The sequence below is a fragment of the Falco biarmicus genome, chromosome 3 (assembly GCF_023638135.1).
Source record: "Falco biarmicus isolate bFalBia1 chromosome 3, bFalBia1.pri, whole genome shotgun sequence".
Taxonomy (NCBI): Eukaryota; Metazoa; Chordata; class Aves; order Falconiformes; family Falconidae; genus Falco; species Falco biarmicus.
This window is the reverse complement of record NC_079290.1, coordinates 111,113,021-111,128,747: the sequence shown is the minus strand read 5'-3', so window position 1 is coordinate 111,128,747 and position 15,727 is coordinate 111,113,021. Positions and strand designations below refer to the sequence as shown.

Genomic DNA, 15,727 nt, shown 5'->3' with positions numbered 1-15,727 from the left:
GGCTGGGCTCTCCCCACAGCATCGGTGACAGTCATTGCGTGAAGTGCATTTTCCCCCTGCTTTCTTGTAGCCAGCCTGCAGGGAAAACTACTCCCTGCCATAGCTACTCGCTGCCGGAGCTGCTCGAGAAAACAGGTTTGTGTTTGAGACAGGAAGGTGCTGCAGAGAGTGGAGGGCATTTGCATGAGCAGGTGGCCAAGCCTGAAAATGCAAAACAAACAGTACGAAGGAAAAAAACCCTCATACGCAGATATATTTAGTAAGGTGTTTTGGTTTTGTTTTTTTTTTTGGGGGGGGGGGGGGCGTGGATTATAGCGCAGCTTTTGAACTTTGATTAGAGAAGGAAGGTATCTGAGCAGGGAAGGGCAGCGCTGCTGTGCACTGGGAGGAGGAGCTGGGGCAGGTGAGTCAGTGGAAAATACCATCAGCTCGATGTGGGATCCTGCTGGAGAAATACAGGGAAACGGGGGGTTTCCACCCAGTACCCCAAGCACCGGTGCCCCTGAGGCAGGGCCATGGCTCGCTGAGTCACACGAGGGGATGTGGCAAGTTGTGTTGGGCCCATGATGGCTTTTGCCTTTGCAAGGACTTGCAGGCCCTAAGGGACAGGAGAAACTGCAGCGGCTGGTCCAGCAAGCATAGCAACCCGGCTTTTTCACTCATGGCTGGGAAAAACCCACCCTGAGTGTCATCTCCAACTGGAGTCCTTGGTGGTGTTTAGTAGTATGGCTGGGTGCAAGAAGGACCTGGAAAAACACGTCCCAGTCGCTGCTGGGGAGAAGTAACACGGGACGCAGCATTAATTGCGATGGGGTTTGCCGAAAGTCAACTGCAGCCTGCGCCGATGCCTTGGGCATCGTCTGTAAGCAGTTGTGTGTGCGTTGCATGGGAAGGTTGCTCAGCTGCATCATCGATAGACACAGCAAGAAGCAGGGGTTCCCGGCCCCGTGCGTAACTGTGGCTGTTAATTGTTCGTTAGTAATGGTCCCACCAAAGGGGGGGCAGGAGCCGGCGGGTTGGTCCCTGCGGTTCAGCCTAGAAACCACAGGACAGTCTGGCTGTGAGGCCAAAGCGTGTGGCCAGCAGCCCCAGTAAGGGCAGCCGGTCCCGGAATGGCTCTTTCCAGGGAGCAGGTGGTTAATTGGGAGCGTTTATAGAGGGCAGCGGCCCATAAAAGAGCTTTGCAGGCTCCTTGGCGGCACCAGCCCGGCTTTGCGGGGGGAGCTTTGCCCTGTTGAATGGAGCGTTGAGCCCGAGCAGTTGTAGTTCCTCAAACTGGGGCTTCTGCAAACAGAAAGGGCTCTGCTCGTCCCAACCAGCCAGTTTCAGAACACAGATCCCTCGCAAACTGGTTTTCAAACCAGAAACGGGGGCTGTGATGCTTGGAGTGCCACACGGACCCTGCTCAGAGCGGGTGACGCAACCTGTAACCCCAAATGTGACCCGCACCCAGGACCAGCTTTGGGAAAACACAAAACTTTGATATATTGCAGGAGGGAGCATAGGAATTGCAGCAAGTAGGTGCTGCAGGGGCGGCCGCTGGGATTCAGGGACCCCTGGGAAGCAGGTGGGCTGGAGTCCATCCCCTTCACGCCTGGATGCTCAGCTGGCGTGGGAAAAGGAACAAAATTTGCCGGGTTGCTGTGGTAGTGCATGCCTTTCCCGAGGGAGTGCGTTGCTGCTGGAAGCACAGACCTTCTGGAGAAGGGGAACCAGACCCAGCCTCCACCTTGTCCCGGCCTCCCATTACAATATATGGACAGAACCCGCAGCGTCAGAGCGGGGATGGAGGTGAGCGCATTGGTGGTGGGCAGGATGAGGCTGGCCGGTCTTGCACGGTGCAAAGGGATCCAGAGAGCAAATGCTCCCCTGCCTGCTCCCCGTGCCCCCTTGCTTCCTCCCCATGGGCTCTGTGTGGTGGCATGTGGGGTGGCACTGCCGCAGACCCCAGGGTCAGGCAGATGCGTGGCTGGACACGCAGCCTGCCCATACACCGACACTGCCTGTGCCCCCAGCCCACCTGCCTGCACCCCCACCCTGCCCGCCGGCACCCCCAGCCCCTGTCTGTGCCCCCAGCCCACCTGCCTGCACCCCTATCTCGCCTGCCTGCACCCCCACCCTGCCCCTGCCTGTGCCCCCAGCCCTTGCTTGTGCCCCCAGACCACCTGCCTGCACCCCCAGCCCCTGCCTAACTGCACCCCCAGCCCCTGCCTGCCTGCACCCCCAGCCCCTGCCTGCACCCCCACCCTGCCCGTCGGCACCCCCAGCCCCTGCCTGCACCCCCGCCCTGCCCGTCGGCACCCCCAGCCCCTGCCTGCGCCCCCAGCCCTTGCTTGTGCCCCCAGACCACCTGCCTGCACCCCCACCCTGCCCGTCGACACCCCCAGCCCCTGCCTGCACCCCCGCCCTGCCCGCCTGCGCCCCCAGCCCCTGCCCGCACCCCCAGCCCGGCCGGGGTCCCCGCTGGCCTCGGGCGCCCCGTCGCCGGTTGCCTCTCCGCCCCGTGGCCGGTTGGCAGCGGCCGCCCCGCGCTGGGCCGGGCCCCGCAAGCGCCGCCCCGGGAGGGCAGGGCGGGCAGGGCGGCCCCGGGACCGGCACGGCAGGACCGGCACGGCCCGGACCGGCACCGCGGGGACCGGCCCGGGAGCGACCCGCCGCCGCCGCCGGGAGGTACGTGGGGCCGGAGCGGGGCGGCATCGGAGCGCTGCGACCCGCCGTGCCCGGGCAGCGCGGGGGGAGCCGGGAGGGCTGGGCTCGGTCCCGTCGTACCGGGGACGGGGACGGGGACTGGGGCGGGGGGGGCTCGGTCCCGCCGTACCGGGGACGGGGACTGGGGGGGCTCGGTCCCGCCGTACCGGGGACGGGGACTGGGGGGGCTCGGTCCCGCCGTACCGGGGACCAGGGACGGGATCGGGGGGGCTCGGTCCCGTCGTACCAGAGACGGGGACTGGGGGGACTCGGTCCCGCCGTACCGGGGACCAGGGACGGGATCGGGGGGGCTCGGTCCCGCCGTACCGGGGACGGGGACTGGGGCGGGGGGGGCTCGGTCCCGCTGTACCGGGGACCAGGGGGGGCTCGGTCCCGCCGTAACGGGGACTGGGGCGGGAGGGGCTCGGTCCCGCTGTACCGGGGACCAGGGGGAGCTCGGTCCCGCCGTACCGGGGACGGAGACTGGGGCGGGGGGGGGCTCGGTCCCGCCGTACCGGGGACCAGGGACGGGACCAGGGGGAGCTCAGACCCAGGACCAGGGCCGGGAGCGGGGCAGGCTCGGTACTGCGACGGGACCCGGCTGGGCTTTGCCCTGCGGTGTCCGCACCCCCCCTGCACCGGGCTGGAACCCACCGGCCGGGGGGGTAGGGGGGCGTGGGAGCAGGGGACCCCCAGCTCATGAAGGCAAACCCACCCACGTGGGGAAGTGTACCCACCATGGGGTGTGGGGCAGCGGGTGCTAGAAGCTTGGGGCAGTGGGGTTCGGGGGCTGGCAGTGTCCTGGGGGTCACCCATTTGTGACACGTGGGCTTGGGGCACCTCGAGGTGGCCCTTGCAGGAGCGGGGTGAAGGGGAGCCCTCCTGCTGGGGTCATCTCACCCCCTCACCAAACCCACCCGTGCCCTTGCAGCTGGCTCACGTATCGCGAGCCTGTTGCTGGAAGACGTCAGTCCCGGGCAGGTGGAAGGGACGGCGTGTGCACGAGTGTTTGGAAAGCAAACAAAGATGGAGAGAAGGAAACTTGTGCAGGGTGCAGGGTGCACAGTGCACCGGTCCGTGGCATTTCGGTTCTTCCTATCGTGCCGTCGCCACAAAAGGAGCATCCCAGAGCTCTGAAGGGCTCTGGCAAACCTGCCAACATGTCCAAGGTGTTGGTTTAGAGAGGAATCCCACCACCAAAGGAAGTCACCAGCTGTGGCAGGGGTTTGGCAGCCGGTGCGGCCGTGGCCCCCGTTGTGTGGTTAGTCACCCTCCGGGAGCACCGGCTCGGCACATGCCCTCCTGGTTTTGGGATACGGGCCGTGACCGTCACCGTTGCGTTAGGCAGCTCCTGTCTCTGCCTGCTGCGATGATTCATATCCCGAGGGGCACAGGGAGAACCGCCGGCTCCCTGGGTTGGGAAGGCAAGGTCAGGTGGGGGGCCCCAACGGGTGGGAGTTTTCCAGGGACTGTGAGTTTTGGTAGCCCAGTGGGAGTTTTTGTAGCCCAGTGGTGGGGAGAGGGCAAAGTCTGCCAGCCCCTCTCACCATGGTCTCTGTCACAGCCCCGCACCGGGGGTGCTGGGGGGTGGTTAAATAGCTCCAGACCATGCCTGGGTGGCTGTTCCTTTCCAAGCCAGCTCTGCGTGTTTGCATGTGCCGGGCACCATCCCAGCGTGTGTCTTCCCTGCATTGACTTAAAAACGGGCTGTCGGGGGAATCACCGTACCACCGGGTGTCCGGTGCCTTGCTGCCACGGAGGCTGCCTGCGCGGGAGCCCCCCGTCGAGGGTCCCTCAGGCCCTGCTGCATCTCCCCGCGTCTGCCATCAGCAGCCTGTCCCAGCACAGTTGTCGCAGGGATGGTGGTGGTGGATTTTTGGAGGTGATGCGGTGGGGGCGAGCGGCGCTGAGCCCGGTGCAGCTGGGTTTGTTGGGAAGCATGGCTGTGTGAGCAGAAAGGAGAAGCTCTGCGAGCACGTCCTGTGTGAGGCGGGATGCCCTCGGCTCTGTGTGGTGGAGCCTGGGTGGGAGGAAGCCTCACTGGGAAGAGTGGTCCCAGTGCAGCTGCTGGGGGCTTTCGGGCTCCTTAAAGCTCTGCTGGTGCAGAGCTTGGCCGCTGTCGATGGGATGCTGCAGCACTGCATCCCTCTGCGCCATAGCCAAGTATCCCGCGGCCATCCAAGGCCCTGGATGCCTTGGCGTGACAGCCAGAAAGGAAAACCTGCCAGGTGGCGACGAGGAATTTGTGGGTGTGGGGCCGGTGAACCCAGCCCTAGTCCAAAATGACTCGGAATTATGTGAGATGCCTGTGATTTTATCTACGGGTAATTACACGGGTGGGAAAATCCTCAGGAAGGGAAGCGCCTGGGGAAGGAGGAACGTTTGGTCGTGGGTGCCCTGCAGACGGCCGAGTGCTGGTGACGCTCAGCGCCACGGCGGTGCCATCGGGTGCTGCCCACAGCCGTGCTCCCACGGGGATGCCGGGAGGCCGGGGCCAGGCCGGGCTGTCTGCCAGAGCTCGGGAGCAGGGATCCCTCTGGCAGCCCAGGTACGTGTCTGTCTCCCAAACGCTGCTCAATGTGGTTTTTTGTTCCTGGCTGAAACTGGTGCTGGGGCTCTGCTGAAGCAGCCGAGTACCTGGTGAGTTGCACAGGTAGTGCGCAGCCACATAATCCCCCGGCAGACTTGCACCCCTATCAAAATACCTGTGTCTGCCTCGCCGAACACTGCTGCTTTGTGCCTGGCCGCCGTGCGTCACTCGGCTGCCTGGCTGGCTCCATCCCTCCCCCTGCATCACCCCCTCTCCCTTTCTGCCCCGGCAGCTCCTCTCTGCCACCTGCCACAGGTTTGGTTTGTGGGTCTTGCTCGTCGGAGGAGGCGGTTGGGAAAGCGTGGGGAGAGGCGATACTGCATCAGGGTACAGGGTGATGAGCCATGTTGCTGAGAATCCAGGGTGAGGATGAGGAAGGCAGCACGCATGAGGCCGATGGCAGCGTGGTGTGGCGGGATAGTCGTTCGCAGCGGGGGGAACTCAGGCTCTGGGGGCTCCTGTGGCATGACAGGAGCTGCTTAGAGCACCCCAGGAGGGCCGGGAAGCATGCCAAGGCAGCAGGAATGCCGGACTCGGCTTTGGAAGACGTCAGAAGGGCAGATGGTTAACGTCTACCGGCACTGGAAGGCTCTGGAGGAGTGTGTGTTATCTGGCACGGAGTCGGAGTGAGGTCACAGACCAAAAACCCTAGGAAGGCTGCCGGGAGGAAACAGATGAGGAAAACCTAAAAAAAGAAACCAATCACAAAGGTGCAAAGTGGAGTCAAAAGGAAAGCAGGAAGGAGACACAGTCAAAGCGCTGGGATTTTCCCAGGCCGGTGTGCTTTCCTGGGCTGGCGCTTCAACTCCCTTTTCTAGCCTAAAGAGGGGCAGCACCCCAAACCCCCCAGCTCTGGTGTAGCAGTGCCTGGCCCGGAGCTGTTAGGCTGGCACTAGCTGCACGTGTGAGCCGGGCTCAGGATAAGCCATGGGATGCTGTTCCCGCAGCGGGCTTGCCGACCCCCATGACCTGCCAGCACAGTCTCGGTGGCTGCAGCAGCATCATCCCCGGGAAGGAATGGGTAATGTCCTTAAACATCAATTTAAAAGGACTCTTTGCCCGAGTCCATTTACCAGGTTGCAATAAGCGCTGCTCTGATGGCCATAATGAAATTATGGGGAGAAAAAAGAGTCTGGAAGGCAACGTCTCGTACCTTGATGGCAAAGTTCAAGCTGACGGCTGTCTGCTGCATGGTGATGATGATGGCTCAGGGTACAGTTACCGTGGCTGGTGTGATCTGTGCCCTTCGGAAACTGGTGGTCACTGTGGCCGGAGTGACAAAGGACATAGCAGGGGCAGATGCCTTCAGCTTGAAAACGGCTGGGCATCGTGTTATGGGAAGGAGGCATCTGCAAGCCTCGTCACTGTTATTCTGCAGCCATCAGTGTGGCTGTGGTGGCCGTGGCAGGCGGCCGGGTGGATTGCAGCATCCTGAGCCCGGGAGCGGGCTGGGCAGCCTCTGCTTTCCTGTGACACCCTTGTTTTGCAGGAAGCACCAGCGCCCCTGGGCTCCCTTCTGGGTGGGCTGGCAGCACAGCTGGAGAGGGGGGAGCACCCGGTGCGGAGCTTTACGCAGACACTGCTGCTCGCCTGGTACTGTCTGCAAGAGTGTGACTGAGGAGGAGGTGTTAAAACTGAAATTGAAGATAAAAAGATGGTGAAATAGCCCTTAAAACCTCTGTAGGGAATGTCACAAGCCATGAATGTGGGTGCATTCTTGTGCAGTCTGGCAGGGCGTGTAAGCAGCATGATGTGGAACAGCCCCAGTGGTCTACGTGGGGCTTTCTCCTTGTGTCTCTCCATTCCCTGCTCTAAAACAGGCTGCGGGTTTGTCCAACTGAACGGGAGCTGGCCCCAGCAGCAGCAATGCTGCTTTTCCCAGCTCAGCTTGGTATCTCCAGCTATTTCTCTTCCTGCTTTCCCCGCTGAGGCAGGGGGGGTTCCCTGCATCCCCTGGGCTGCATCTGGCCCAAAACATCCCTGCTGCTGTGGCAGGTGTAATGTGGGCAGTGGGAAGGGTCAAAAAAAAAAGAGAAAATACAACCCAGGTCCCAACCCATTGTTTTTTAGACTTTGCATAGAGTTTTGTGTTGCTGGTGGGTGGAAACCTTGTGTAACGCAGACTCCATGCAAGGTTGCTGCCAGGCAGGAGAGAGCTGGTGAGGACATGTGACGGTCACCAATTAGCAGGGGAGGTGGTTAATGAGAAGGCTGTCTGGGCATAGAGTGAAGATGGTGGTTGCGCTGCGAAGGGTCTGGGGGGCTGGCTGCCCCCTGAGACTGGGAAGCTTTGCCCCAGCTCTGATCCTCTCGCCCGACCTGGGGCCGGGGCCAAACCCCCGGGAGGTGTAAAGCTCTGGAGGTGCCCACGCACAAGTAGCTGATCTCTGGGATGGAGGATTGCTGGTGGAAGGAGCTGGAGGAACTCATGGCTCTAACTTGGGAAGCGCTGGGTGCTGATCTGCCACCAGCCCTGGAAGCAGCTGGGGAAGAGGGGGAGCTGTGGCTCCGGTCGTTATATTTATTTCCTCCCCAAATTTTCCATAAAATTAGCCTTGTACTAATCTGGACTGGTGCTGGAGTTGGATGTTGGTTTTTGGAGGCAGGCTCCAAACTCAGGTGGCTTCATGGCGGCGTGCTGCCAGCCACACATCGTGCCCAGAGTCCTCCTCGGGAGCAAGGAAGGCTTGGGCTCCGCCTGCGCGAGCTCGGCCCGTGCCCGGTGGCTGTATCGGGGTTTGACCCCATTCCCAGAACTGCAGACTCATCTCTCGTGATCCCGTGACAGAGGTGCTTCTGCCAGAGCGCAAGCGGGAAGGTGATGTCATGCGAGGGGAAAGATCCAAAGGTTGCGGAGGGCAGGGGAGGGTGGGTGCCACCGTGGGCAGCGGCGGGTGTCACGCTTCCTCATGAGTCACCCCCTGGGACTGGCGTTGCACTGGGAGCACTGGGATGTGGAGTGTGAACCGGGGCTGACTCCGCCAGGCATCTGTGTCCCCATAGTGGAACCACTGGGGCAGGGGGCTGGTGTCTCCCACAGGGGGGGAGATGCTACCTGCTGCCGCCTGTGCCTAAAGCCTTCAGGGCACCTCCGTGCATGTTGGCATGTGGTGCTGGAGAAGGGCTTGTCCCCAGCCCTCCCGTGCCAAATTAACAGTTGGAAAATGTCCTAAGAGAAGTCACAAAGTGCCTGGTGGCTCTGGCAGCTGCAGGGAGCTGGGGAGAGGTGCGGGAAGGCTGGCGGAGCGCGGAGGAGGTGTGGTTGCTCCCAGCTTGGCAGCTGCGTCGGTGGAGATTAATGATTCGGAGATCCTGGTGTAAATCATTGCCAGCGCTGTGCATGGCTCGGGGGGGAAGGTGGGCCTGGCTGCTGGGAAGGCACCGTGCCATGGGTGGAGGGGAGGGGATGTGGGCAGCTGGGGGGCTGGAACACTCGCCCACTGCTCGCCTGCCTGGTGGAGGTGTGAGGTTGCTGATGGGAGCCACGGCTCCGGCGAGCTGGGGGGCAGGAGGAGAGAGCTCACGCGTCTAACAGTGTAAGGATGGCGAGTAAGGGTCGGGGGCTTGGGGGCTGCACGGCCAGAGAGCATGGTAGAACCATTGTGGTAAATAGGGGAGAAACCATGGAGGAGAATCCCTTAAGGATTATTAAACCGGTGCAAGACAGAGCCAGGAATTTCTCCGCTGCTGGATCTGGGCGACCGTGCTGCTCCTCCCAGCCCGCCCAGGGCAGCCGCAGCAGGAGCCACCTTGGAGATACCGGCCACAGTGACATTTTTGGGTGTTCACTGGTCGATTTGGGGCTTCCCTAAACCCTCAGGTTGTGGCACCCTTTTGCCATGTGAGCTGTGTCCACTTCAGCATCTCTCCGGGGATGCCCATCTCTCCAGGGATGCCCATCTCTCTGGGAACGCTGGACCCTAGACAGAGCGAGCAGCAGCTGACGTCAGGGCACTGGGGTTATTGCTAAAGCAGCGAGTGCACTCTGGAAAGCCAGGAGGAGAGCTAATTCAATGGAGAGACAGACTTGTCTGTCAAGTCTCCTGCTTTAATGTGATTGCCCGGGCTGCAGCGTAGCTCAGCGAGGGATCTGCGTAAAACTTTCAGGCACAGAGATGATGTAGAAGCTTAAATCCTGCCTGCTTCCAAGGCTGAGGTGTCCGAGGGAAGACGGAGAGCTTCGGAACAGGCATGGAGGTTTAGATGCCACAGTAAATGCTACCAGCCCTGCGTGTTTTCTGTGCCCACCGTGCGTGCCGTGCAATTTTTCTTCCCTAGAGCCATCGCAGCACTTTGTAAGTGAAATCTTGGGGGGCTGATGTCGTTTGTGAAATGCCTTGCCTAGTAGTGTGAGGATGGGAGCTCGTGTGGATAAACAGGGCAGGAGAAAACCCCGCTGCCGCCGGTGTAGCGGAGTCTGGAAGACCCTAAGTGAGAAGCAAGGGGGTTGATAAGTCCGAGCCGGGGGTCAGTAGCAGCAGTAAAGGTGACACAGTGCACACTGGTGTGGCTTTGTCGTACGAAGGGGCTCCGGTCTGTTAGCAGGGTTTTGGAAGAGGCATCTCGCTCTCGTTGGAGGTCTTGGGCAGGGAGAGCAAGGGTCTGGTTTGAGTGCTGCCACCTCATGCGTGGAAACAAGCGGGAGAAGTGCTGGTGGGGGAAGGTGTCCTGGACCGGGGGTCTCTCTGTGCTCTGAGGAGCTGTTTGGGAAGCGCGGGATGCAGGCAGCGCGTGGCCTGCCAGGGCTGGGCAGGGCCCCTGTGTGTGTGTCAACGCTCCCAGCGCACTTGGTGCCAGGTGGGCAGGGTGGGCCGGGCCCCCAAGGCTGCAGGCAGCCGAAGAGCAGAGGCTCTGTGTGGGAGGGCAGCGGCCGCAGGCTCGGAAGCGCTGGGGTAGGATGGGCTGCCGAGCATCATCGCTCTCGGGACGTTGGCGAGCAACTTTGGGATGTAGCTTTTGCCACATCCTCGGCAGCTGCTGACGAGCACCGAATCAAAGCTGGGGGCAGGGTAAGGGGCGCAGGGGGTGCCTTCACCCAGGGGCAGCCGGCAGCAGGGCTGGCACATGCCCCTGCCTGCTGGCAGCTCCTTCACCCAGTAACCCCGGACAGGCGGCGGGAGCCAAGGCTTTGCCTGCCTGCATCCACCGATGGGGGGCCAGGGCTGTGGCTGCAGGGGCTGGGGCGTCCCTCGGTGCGTCTCCCAGGGGTGCTGGGGCACAGGTGGCGAACGGGCTGCTATGAGGGAGTTGCTCTGCAGATTTCACCTCTCCTCGCCAGGCTTGCGTGCGTGTCTTTTCCTGCACGCAGCTGGAGCTGGTCTGTTTTCTGGGAATGCTGGTTTCCTCTGGCTGTTGACCCTGTAAACTCAGCTTGCACTTGAGCTAAGCAAGCGAACGTGAGGGTTGGGACCATCGAGTTGGGCAGCCGGGCTGGAGGGTGAGGGCGTGCACAGAGGCAACACGCAGCAGCAGCGTATGCGAGGGCGGCTTCTAGCATGGGTGAGTGTCAAGAAGCCAGGGCTGGGGAGGAAAGGAGAAAACCCTGGCACATTTGCGCAGCCACACATGTAAACCAAGGAGGCTGCAAAGGAGGCTCGCTGGGGTGCTGGCGGGGGAGCTTTGCTGCAGGAGTCCGAGTTACTCGCCCGTGATGCGCAGGAGGGGGTTGTCCTCGCAGCTGCCATCTTCGCAAGCGGAGGCTGGGGAGGCGAGTGGCCAGGAGACGCGGTTCCGCCTGTTTATTTTCAGAAAGCAAGCACGTCTGGTCCTGGCAACTTGGCAAGCGCAGACATCCAGGCGAGGAGGAGGAGTTCCCACCCATGGCCCGGTGGCTCGGGAGCAGCAGTGCTGGGACAGCCCCGAGCGTGCCACGGTCTGTGGGATGCGGCCAGGGGACTCGCCGCCAGTGTGGGATGCTCGTGGTGGGCGAGCGCTGGCCAGAAGCAAGCCAGGGGCTCACCGAGGGGTCGCAGCCACAGCAACCCTCGCCGGCAGCGCTTGGGGGAAGCAGCAGGGCTGGCTGAGCTGGGAGAGCAGCAGTTTTGCTTTCTCTTCTCCGGGCAGGAAGGCGTCGCAGGGCAGGCAGCCAGCACTGCCAGCAGCTCTGCTCCCTCGTGAGCAGAGGGAAAGGAGAAGTCGTACAGCTAGAGGTTTGTTCCTGAGCTTTTCCGGGTTTCTTTGCGTTAACAACGGCTGGTTGTCAAAAGCAGCCAGCTCTGTAAAGCATGGAGCGTTTCTCAAATCAGTGAAAGTTGTTTGGATGGCTTTTTTTTTTTTTTTTTTTTACTGCTTTGTCAGTTCATGGGCTCCTAAGGACAGTCAGCCGAAGCTCTTAGCAAATATTAGTGATTTGATTCTTTTCTAAAGTTGGTGGATATTAAAGCCAATAAAGCAGCAAAGGGTCGCAATGAGCGTGGCCCATGAGGCTCCTGCTGCTGGCTGTGGCGTGCCGCCTGCTGTGCTCCCTGCAGGCACCGTGGAATTACATTTCTATTACATTTCTAGCAGTAGCTGGCTAAAATGCTGTTATTGTGGCCACCAAAGCAGTAGCTGCCTAGCCTTGGCATCTCACCGCGCACTAACCATCGCTTTCCATCTCTTCCCAGAGCTTGCCACCTAGCCGGGGAGGGGACCGCCCACATGCGAGCCGGAGCGCAGCCCCCGCCAGCTGAGCCATGCTGTAAGGGGGGGGCAGCCCGGCCGGCCGGCCAGCAGCGGGAGTGATGGCCCAGTCTCGGACCAACGGCTCACACTACGCCCTGACGGCCATAGGGCTGGGGATGCTGGTCCTCGGCATCATCATGGCCGTCTGGAACCTTGTCCCCGGCTTCGGCCCCGACAGCAAGCCCACCACCCACGCCGCCAACAGCAGCAAGCCAGACCGCGGCTCCGGAGGCATTTTGAAGAGCAAGACCTTCTCGGTGGCATACGTGTTGGTGGGGGCAGGTGTGCTGCTGCTGCTGCTCTCCATCTGCTTGAATATCCGGGACAAGAAGAGGCAAAGCGAAGACATCGTCCGTGTGCAACACCAAGTGCCTGCGGAGCCGTCGCCCCAGGAGGACAGGTGAGCCCCCCTGGGGAGCCAGGGAGCAGGGTCCAGCAGGGGGATGGAGCCACAGGCTGCGTGTGGCACACAAGGTAAGGTCAGCAGCAAGGAGAGCACGGCTGATAGCAGCGTGTGCTGCACTATAGGTGAGCAGGTGCCACGGCTGGGCATTCAGCAGCATGGCAGGGATCGGGAGGGAATGGCTCCAGCGATACCGATGGGGTGCAGGGGGCACGGAGCACTGTTTGTGTGTACGCTGGGCTCCCGATGGAGCTGTGGCCAAGCCAAGACATGCCACTCCTGATGTCGCCGGCACCCAGGCAGCGTGCCGAGAGGAAACACCGGGGGTGGTGGTTAATGGTTAACACCAAGGAGCAAGGAACAGGCTCACTGGGAGCCAGGCAAGGGGCCACCGAGGGCGAGGAGTGGGAGGCGCAGGACCTGTGGTCTCCTGGGTGCAGCTGAGGAGTGGGAGGTGCAGGACCTGTGGTCTCCTGGGTGCAGCTGAGGTGCCCAAGTCGCCTTGCGGCTGTGTATGTGGTGGCTGGAAATGGAGTTTAGACCCGGTGAAAGTCTGCAGGGCTCTCCTGTTTGCTCGGGGAGCTCCAGCGCGCAGAGCAAAGGCTGCTGCCATGGGAGGCACGGTCTGAACAAGGACAGGGTGCAGGAGCCCCCCGCCGCCTCGCAGCACGCCCAGGGTAGGCTGTGCCTGGGCAGAGGGAGGCAGGGGGGCACTGGGACAATGTGGGCTGCGAGGTAGCAGGAGGAGGTGATGGCCTTGCTGGCTGCTGCCCAGGGATACTGTGGGGCAGAGCAGCCGACGGTGGCTGCAGAGAATTACTTTGTGTGCAGATCCCCCCAGAAAGCCATGTTTCCCTGTTCGATTGCAGAGGTAACGTCCTAATGCAAAAAAACCCACCAAATGTATGTGCACAGGCACCTGTGGCTTGGACAGTAATGTACTGCAGAGCTGAATCTCTGCAGAAAAGCTCGGGGTAGGTTCCCAACCTGAAAGACATCCCAATGGCAAAGGCAGAGGGAGGTGACATCCCTTTTGGACAAATTTTGACTGATGGTCGAGCAGGGAGGAGAGGAATTGGTGTTCTGCCGAGGGAGGAAATCGCTGCTGTGCAATAGAAAAAGCGGTTTTGTGGGCAAAGGAAGGAATGGTCAAGGGTGGATGGACATCACAGGGAAACAAAAATGTGTCTGAATATAGGTGGGGTTGGGATCTGTTCTGGCACACAAACCAGAACAGGTATGTAATAGGGAAGGTCAAATTTGCTAAGGTTTGGGGGTGGTATTCTCTCCTCTTCTCCCCTGCCTGCAGCAAAGCTGAAACGATGAAACTGAGTGAATTGATGTGCTACTGAGACCCTTAATTTTTTCCCCTTTAGTCAAGAAGAGGATGAAGACACATCTTCCCAGTACTATGTCCCCAGCTACGAGGAGGTGATGAACACGGGCTACTCTGAGCCCAGAGACTCAGACAGGAGCAACAGGATCAGCGTCTCCCTGCCCTCCTACGAGTCGCTGACGGGGCTCGATGAAAGCACACAGCCACCGGGAGCCACCGGCGCAGAGCCCAGCACGGAGCGGCCACCCAGCCGGCACAGCTCGCGCCTCAGCAAGCGCCTGAAGCCACTGAAGGTCCGGAGGATCAAGTCGGAGAAGCTGCACCTGAAGGACATCAGGTTAAACCTGGCACAGGGGAACAGCACCATCCCTATCACGATAGAGCCCCTGACCCCCCCACCCAAGTACGAGGACATCCAGAAAGGACCAGAGAGCCAGCAAATTACTTAAAAAAAAAAAAGAAGAGGAAAAAAAAAAGAAAAAGAAAGAAAACAAAAGAGGAATCTGTGATGCTGCTGGGCTTGTTTTGGTTTTGGTTTTAAAAGCAACCACACGAAGAGGGGCTCGGTCGGTGGGTGCAGAATGCAGCCAGGGCTCCCTGACTGCGCTGCAGAGGACACGCTAGGTGCATAGTGCTGCGGCACGGGGACAGGACAAGATTTCCTCAGGATGGGGTTTTACAGGAGGATGTGGGGAAAGAAACCTGAATGCTAATAGATCTGCTGCTCTGAAGTAAATGAAGGCTGGAAGTACCAAAAGTGTAATTTGTGGTGTGTTACAGAAGGACCACCCGATGTATCTTCCCCTCTCCTCTCCCCCCTGCCCCTACCCAGACTTTTCCAAGCCACCAACCTGATAAGGAACGAGGATTTTTCAAGTGGAAGAGGGAAACATTCCTTTTCTTGGTTTTGTTTTGGGGGTTTTCTTTTCCCTGGTGTCTTTTCTTTCTAAGGGAAACGGCATTGCCAGAGTAGCGCTGCAGCTCTGCCCCGCTCCCGTCTGGGGCTGGGATGGTGGCCCAGGGCCAGCCCCGACTCCTGCTGAGGTCTGTGCTTGCTGGTGGGAAGCAGCCTGGAACGGGTGTTCCTGAGGGAGACATGGATTTCATGCCTCGGTTGCTTTCTCTGCTGCGTTTTGTGCTCAGCTGTGAAGGGACGGTGCGGTTGAGACAAGGGGTCCAACCCCGGGGGGGTAGGAGCTGAGAGCACTGCTGCTGAGGCATGCTATGCAAGCAGACCTGTTCTAAATAAATATTTTGTACATTGTGTGTGTGTGTGTGCGCTCATGCGTGGTCAGCCCTTGCTGCGGTTTGCAAGCCGGAGCGGTCTGCAATCGGTCGGCTGTGTTAGGGTGGATGTCGCTCCACGCTCCACGAGCATCCCGGCCACGCGCCGCCTCCCGGGCTTCCAGCTAAGTGGACGATGGAAAAGCTGTTGGCATAGTCAGCCATGGGCCCCCTGCGCTGCTCTGAGTTCGGACACTGTGGGTGGAGAGCGGAATCTCCCACAGATGTGCAGCAGCTGTCGGCATGGCCTGTCGGGCGGAGGTTGGTGCGGTGGGATGCTCAAGGTAAGGTAGGAGAGGAGTGTGCGTGGCCGAAACAAAGACGAGATGCTGGCCCCAACGTGCATAACCGTGTCTCTTGTTCGTTATCATTTCATATTGCATCTCTTAATTTCTGTTGTTGTGTCACAGGAATTTCACCTTGCTGTGCCCCAGGGCATGACCTTAGGTGGGCAACATAACATCATTAAGGGACTCCCTTACTGAAGGGTGGGAAGAAAAGAGCAGAAGAATATTGGCCAGATGGAGGGATTTGGGGCTGGGGGTCCCATGTGGTTCCTGTTGCTGGTGAGGGGTTGGAAAGGTGGTGCAGCTCCTTGGAAGTTGTGTCCCAGGCACGTGTGCCCCTAAGAGCCTGCCAGCAGTGGGAGGGAAGGCATGGGGGGGGGGGGGGGGGGGGGCTCTCTCCCCGGTGATGAAACGCAGCCCTTGCAGTTGTCCTAGAAGGTCTGGGTTAACAAAGCGAAGCTCTTTGAGCAGTTGGG

The 15,727-nt window shown here is 60.6% G+C and overlaps 1 protein-coding gene across 4 annotated transcripts; it reads left to right on the top strand.

The window, feature by feature from the left end:
• Nucleotides 1-317: 317 nt before the first annotated feature.
• TMEM51 (transmembrane protein 51) lies at nucleotides 318-14,944 on the top strand. 4 transcript variants are annotated; one of them, XM_056333238.1, is made up of 3 exons: nucleotides 318-403; nucleotides 11,884-12,341; nucleotides 13,721-14,944. In XM_056333238.1, the coding sequence occupies exons 2-3, from the start codon at nucleotides 12,001-12,003 to the stop codon at nucleotides 14,127-14,129; spliced, it is 750 nt and encodes a 249-aa protein (XP_056189213.1). In that variant the 5' UTR covers nucleotides 318-403; nucleotides 11,884-12,000; the 3' UTR covers nucleotides 14,130-14,944. The 4 variants fall into 4 exon arrangements, with proteins under 4 accessions (XP_056189213.1, XP_056189210.1, XP_056189211.1 ...); XM_056333235.1 differs by lacking the exon at nucleotides 318-403 and adding an exon at nucleotides 1,035-1,791; XM_056333236.1 differs by lacking the exon at nucleotides 318-403 and adding an exon at nucleotides 2,557-2,670.
• The last annotated feature ends 783 nt before the right edge of the window (nucleotides 14,945-15,727 follow it).